The following is a 6,892-nucleotide window of genomic DNA, read 5'->3' on the forward strand; positions in this document are numbered from 1 at the left end:
AATGCTCAAGGAAGTTAGATTCACACATATCTGCACATACTCCTACATAACTACCTGAGTTATAGTGTTTTAAAAACTAAGTTAAGAGCTAGAACAAATAATTTCACAATTTGTATGGAAATACAAAAAACCTCGAATAGCCAAAGCGATCTTGAGAAAGAAAAATGGAACTGGAGGAATCAACCTACCTGACTTCAGGCTCTACTACAAAGCCACAGTTATCAAGACAGTATGGTACTGGCACAAAGACAGAAATATAGATCAATGGAACAAAATAGAAAGCCCAGAGATAAATCCACGCACATATGGACACCTTATCTTTGACAAAGGAGGCAAGAATATACAATGGATTAAAGACAATCTCTTTAACAAGTGGTGCTGGGAAATCTGGTCAACCACTTGAAAAGAATGAAACTAGAACACTTTCTAACACCATATACAAAATAAACTCAAAATGGATTAAAGATCTCAACGTAAGACCAGAAACTATAAAACTCCTAGAGGAGAACATAGGCAAAACACTCTCTGACATACATCACAGCAGGATCCTCTATGACCCACCTCCCAGAATATTGGAAATAAAAGCAAAAATAAACAAATGGGACCTAATTAAACTTAAAAGCTTCTGCACATCAAAGGAAACTATTAGCAAGGTGAAAAGACAGCCTTCAGAATGGGAGAAAATAATAGCAAATGAAGCAACTGACAAACAACTAATCTCAAAAATATACAAGCAACTCCTACAGCTCAACTCCAGAAAAATAAATGACCCAATCAAAAAATGGGCCAAAGATCTAAATAGACATTTCTCCAAAGAAGACATACAGATGGCTAACAAACACATGAAAAGATGCTCAACATCACTCATTATCAGAGAAATGCAAATCAAAACCACTATGAGATACCATTTCACACCAGTCAGAATGGCTGTGATCCAAAAGTCTACAAATAATAAATGCTGGAGAGGGTGTGGAGAAAAGGGAACCCTCTTACACTGCTGGTTGGAATGCAAACTAGTACAGCCACTATGGAGAACAGTGTGGAGATTCCTTAAAAAACTGGAAATAGAACTGCCTTATGATCCAGCAATCCCACTGCTGGGCATACACACTGAGGAAACCAGAAGGGAAAGAGACACGTGTACCCCAATGTTCATCGCAGCACTGCTTATAATAGCCAGGACATGGAAACAACCTAGATGCCCATCAGCAGATGAATGGATAAGAAAGCAGTGGTACATATACACAATGGAGTATTACTCAGCCATTAAAAAGAATACATTTGAATCAGTTCTAATGAGGTGGATGAAACTGGAGCCTATTATACAGAGTGAAGTAAGCCAGAAGGACAAACACCAATACAGTATACTAACACATATATATGGAATTTAGAAAGATGGTAACGATAACCCTGTATACGAGACAGCAAAAGAGACACTGATGTATAGAACAGGCTTATGGACTCTGTGGGAGAGGGAGAGGGTGGGAAAGATTTGGGAGAATGGCATTGAAACATGTGAAATGTCATGTATGAAACGAGATGCCAGTCCAGGTTCAATGCACGATGCTGGATGCTTGGGGCTGGTGCACTGGGACGACCCAGAGGGATGATATGGGGAGGGAGGAGGGAGGAGGGTTCAGGATGGGGAACACATGAAAAAAATAAATAAATAATAATAATTCCCATAAGTTTTACAATAAAATATCAGAATGTTAAAAAAAAAAACTAAGTTATGTTTAACACAATTTCATCATTTTAAATGAAACATTATTCAAATCTCACATTTGCCATGACTGTCTATATGAGATCCTCTCTGATTCCCTAAAAAAATATAAAGTAGTTGCTTCTCACATGTGAACTGAAATCTTTTGTTCTTGTCTTAACATAACTTAAGTAAAATTAAATTAGATTTATTCTTTTTAAATAATGGATATATCTGGGTCAATCTTGCACATCCAAGTGATAAACTGCCTGTTGATATTACAGGAAGATACAAGGAATCTTATGTCTTGTTTCCTTGTAAACAATAAAAGAAAGGGAAAAAAAGAGAAAAGAATGATGGAAGGAAGGCAAAAAGATAAAGGAAGAAAGGAAGGGAGAGATGAAGGGTTGATAAGAAGTTATGAGATACATATATTTTTTTCACCTAAGTTTATCTCATAGTCTGATTGTTCCTGTTTTGGGAATATGCATTCTTTAGTGGAGATCATTATGATGTAAAAATCTCATCAAAATAGACATGGTACAAGAAGTCTTCATCTTAAACCTAAAAATATATTTTTTCCTGTGTAATATTATTTTTGGATTACTACCGGGAGTCATGCTTCATAATACAAATCTGAGCAACTCGTTTGCGGATCTCCATGGTCTTCACACCATAGACAATGGGGTTTAGGGCAGGGGGAACAAGCAGATAGATGGTAGATAAGAATATATGAGTATAGGGTGATACATGTCCAAAACGGTGGCTGAAGAAGGAAAAAAAAGCAAGGATATAAAACTCTAGGAAGATGATAATATGGGAAGTGCAGGTATTGAATGCTTTGAGTCGTGCCTCTTTCTGAGGAAGATGAGAAACAGCTCGAAAAATAAGAATGTAGGAAATGAAGACAAAAATCAGGTCAAAACCCAGAATTGCAAAGGCCACAAAAAGCCCATATGATCTGTTAATGTGTGCATCTTCCACAGCCAACTTGACCACAGCCATGTGCTCACAGTAGGAATGGTCAATAACCACCGATTGGAAAATTTGCAGTCGTTTTAGTAGAATGGGTAAAATCCCAACAAGCACTGTTGTCCGAATCGCCACCATCAGTACCATCTGGACTAGAAAGAGAGGTGTGAGGATGGATGCATGCCTCAAAGGATCACAGATGGCAATATAGCGGTCAAAGGCCATGGCTAACAGTATGCCAGATTCCATGCCCTGCAAAGCGTGGATGAAGAAGAGTTGGGTGAGGCAAGCATCAAAAGCCATGGAATAGGAGCCAAACCAGAAGATAGCTAACATTTTGGGAGCAATGGCTACACAGAGTCCTAGGTCAGTGGCTGCCAACACTGCCAAGAGGATGTACATGGGTTGGTGAAGACTGCGTTCTGTTGCAATAATGATTATTAAAACAATGTTCCCCAGCAGAGCCACCAGGCACACACTAAAGAAGGGAAATCCAATCCAAAACTGTACATGCTCCAGTCCAGGGATCCCAATCAGGATCACTGTCTTCGGGTTCAGATATGACATGTTAGTAGATCCCATAAGGCTCATGAATCCTTTCCTCACCACTGATCCTGATACCTCTTCACAGACAAATTATGGATGGGAAGGAAGAAGGGGATTCTCTTTGTCATTCCTTGTAGATCATGAAAAAAATGGATGGAAATATGGACACATGGCATAAATATTTGGAAATCAGCTTAAATCAGCATGATAATAGAATCTTAAATACCTTTTCCAAATGCCAGTATGGATATTTACGCAAAAGGAAGATGAGTCCAGTGTTTCTCACCTAGAAATTGTAGAAGTCAAAATTATGATTCTAAAGGCATGACCTTACTATTTTTTAAAGTGGTCTCAGATTGTGCCACAGATGACAACATTAATTTTTTGTCTATATCGACTTCTAAACCCCAGACATCTTTCAGATTAGGTGAAATTCCTCTGTGACAATTGAAGTCGTAGACTAGCTCCTCAAACTCATAGCCCCATCTACTTTGTTTGAAACTAGAATCTCCAGAAAGTGGCAGTTTTTCCCAGGTTTCACATTTACTCTGGTTTAGGAAGTAAAATTGGAGAAGGCAATGGCAACCCACTCCAGTACTCTTGCCTGAAGAATCCCATGGACAGAGGAGCCTGGAAGGCTGCAGTCCATGGGGTCACTGAGGGTCGGACACGACTGAGTGACTTCACTTTCACTTTTCACTTCCATGCACTGGAGAAGGAAATGGCAACCCACTCCAGTGTTCTTTCCTGGAGAATCCCAGGGACGGCAGAGCCTGGTGGGCTGCCGTCTCTGGGGTCGCACAGAGTCAGTCAGACACAACTGAAGCGACTTAGCAGCCACAGTACCAGGAAGTAAAATATCTACTCACAAACCTTGGAATTGACTCTCAGGTGAGACAGTGAGGAGGTTTGTTCTCTCCAGAAAAAAATGATTGCCCCATGTGCAGGTTCTTATCCAGGTTTTGGAATTTATATGGAAGTGGTGTCCTTTTATCAGTAGTGGAGGAAAACTTGAGTTACTGAAAAAAATTCTGGCCCATTAGCTTCAAAATGGATGTGTAAGCAGACTGGGATAGAAGACAACGTAAATCCTTACAGATCTTAAAGAAAACAAAGTTGAGACGATAAATGAAAAGTCAGTTGAATAAAGGCACCATAAATTAGGATATGATGGTAACATATAAAAATTGACCTATTGGGTAACCCCTATAGCTTAAATATTTTAGTTATGATCATCTGTTTCAGATACAAAAGGACAGAGTTGCCTGTGGGCCACTCTACTGTTTATAATGGAGCTCAGCCTAACCTAGATGTTTTCTGTCATTTTAGTATTTTCTGTTGGCAATGAAAATCATTTCTGATATTTTGATCAAATTACCTTGCTTCACACCCAACCCAAACTTCTGGTATTTTTATAATTTCCTCTTATCTTTCTTTAGAAATCTACTCAAAAAACTTAAAGCGACTTTATATACTCTTTTTTCTTTTTCATTAATTATTATACAAACTTAAAATCATCCACAAGTTTTATTCTGTGTATGATTTTTGTCATAGGCAAATACACTGAATAGAGAATACCACTCTGAATGGGATTTTATATATTTTATTTGATAGGAAACTAGAGGGATTACTGCTGTAATATACAAATATATTTATTTATACTTCATAAGTATAAGAATGTAACATGTGGTTTTTTATATATTATATACATACAATTTTATGTTTTATGTTTATGCATATTATGTTTTGACATCTTAAAAAAAACCTTTCCAGTTGGGGAGAGGCTGTCTCTGTCTGTCTGGGTGATAGCAAAATGCCTAGCCAGCAGCAAATCTTGGGTCTGCAAACTAACTAATCCATACTTCCTTTCTCTGGCCCACAAACTCCAGGAGGCAGTATTTTTCTGCCTTGAACATCCAGGGGGCAACAGAGATCATCTCTATATTCAAAACCCACAAAAAATTTTTCAAAGCAGCGAATCCTAACCTGTTCACCCTTCCCTGTCATGACTTCCCCATGGAAATCCCAATTAAAGCCTTGTTCTAAGCACCCAAGTTCTTCCCTGCCCCCTACTTGCTTCTCCTGTCTTTTGCCTCCCACTTACTCTGATTACTCTCCATTTGGCTCTGCAAGACCTGCTATGCCTCTTGTCTCTATTAGGACCTATTAATATAATAACTTGGAGAAGGCAATGGCACCCCACTCCAATACTGTTCCCTGGAAAATCCCATGGACGGAGGACCCTGGTAGGCTGCAGTCCATGGGGTTGCTATGAGTCAGACACGACTGAGCGACTTCACTTTCACTTTCTACTTTCATGCATTGGAGAAGGAAATGGCAACCCACTCCAGTGTTCTTGCCTGGAGAATCCCATGGATGGAGAAGCCTGGTGGGCTGCAGTCCATGGGGTTGCACAGAGTCGGACATGACTGAAGCAACTTAGCAGCAGTAGCAGCAGCAGTATAATAACTATTGCTTTCCTGAGCCTCTTTTCTCTTGTGGCCACACCTGGTTGATTATCTCATAAAAATATAAAATATAATATGTAAACATGGTATAGAAATTCAGAAATATGACATAGTATCTAAAATGCTGATTCTAACATTTACCTCAAGAGGAATCTTATCTAGTTCTTTAAGTTCACTCAACTATAAACAGAAATAATGTGCGTGAGTGCTAAGCACTTCAGTCATATCCAACTCTTTGTAACCCATGGACTGTAGCCACCAGGCTCCTCTGTCCATGGGATTCTCAAGGCAAGAATACTGGAGTGGGTTGCCATGCCTTTCTCCAGGGGATCTTCCTGATCTAGGGACTGAACATGCATCTCTTAGGTCTCCTGCATTGGCAGGTGGGTTCTTTACCATTACCGCCTTGGGAAGCCCAAATAGAAATAATAATATTGCTTAATTCATTGAATTAGTGGGAAGGCTAAATGAATTTATATATAATAATTCAACACCGAAGGGGGAGAAAATAAACACTTAGTCTCTGGTAGTTCATGCTGTCAGAACCTGTAGAGAACTTCTGTGTGACAGAGACAATTTACTGATTCTTGAGGAAGTGTAAAATTAAAATACACAAACAAGGAAACATTATAAATAAAGAATTGACTAAAATTTCGTGAGACAATAAATTTTCTGGAGCTGAATAACCTTCCTCAAGTCAGTCAATAAGATTGGACATTTATGTAAGCAAGTAAAATGATCACAGTTACAATAGAAAAATTACTTCCCATTGATGTATAGAACTTGGTGGAGTCAATAAATTTCACATATTTAAATTGATGTTTCCACTTCACTGGAGAAATAATCGTATCCTCCTTTAAATTATTCCAAGTAGATGGAAAACACATGATTAGGAAAACCAGTTTTCTAAAAAAGTTTATATTAAAAATGCTTCTAGGACAGCAAAGGCGTGCAATTCTATGCAATTTTTCTCTCTATGATAATCAAAGCAGACAATGTTCATTCCTAATCTCTAAATGAAAGAGAAGAAAAAGGAATAGGAAGATACCTTCAATGAAAGTAGTATAAAGTCTAAAGAAACAAGAGTCAAAAATATGAGACTTTAATACACCCAGATAAAGAGAAGACTGTATTCAGGGGAAAGGATATGAGCTGTAGTTACAATGAGAAGACCAGACATCCAAAGCTATTAAAGGCAACAGGA

General features: G+C 38.4%; 1 protein-coding gene across 1 annotated transcript; it reads right to left on the minus strand.

The window, feature by feature from the left end:
- Positions 1-2,308: 2,308 nt before the first annotated feature.
- On the minus strand, positions 2,309-3,265 carry OR52AB4 (olfactory receptor family 52 subfamily AB member 4). Its single transcript, NM_001390010.1, has one exon. The coding sequence runs from the start codon at positions 3,263-3,265 to the stop codon at positions 2,309-2,311; it is 957 nt and encodes a 318-aa protein (NP_001376939.1).
- Between the last annotated feature and the right edge of the window lie 3,627 nt (positions 3,266-6,892).

Source organism: Bos taurus, chromosome 15 (genome assembly GCF_002263795.3).
Source record: "Bos taurus isolate L1 Dominette 01449 registration number 42190680 breed Hereford chromosome 15, ARS-UCD2.0, whole genome shotgun sequence".
Classification (NCBI taxonomy): domain Eukaryota; kingdom Metazoa; phylum Chordata; class Mammalia; order Artiodactyla; family Bovidae; genus Bos; species Bos taurus.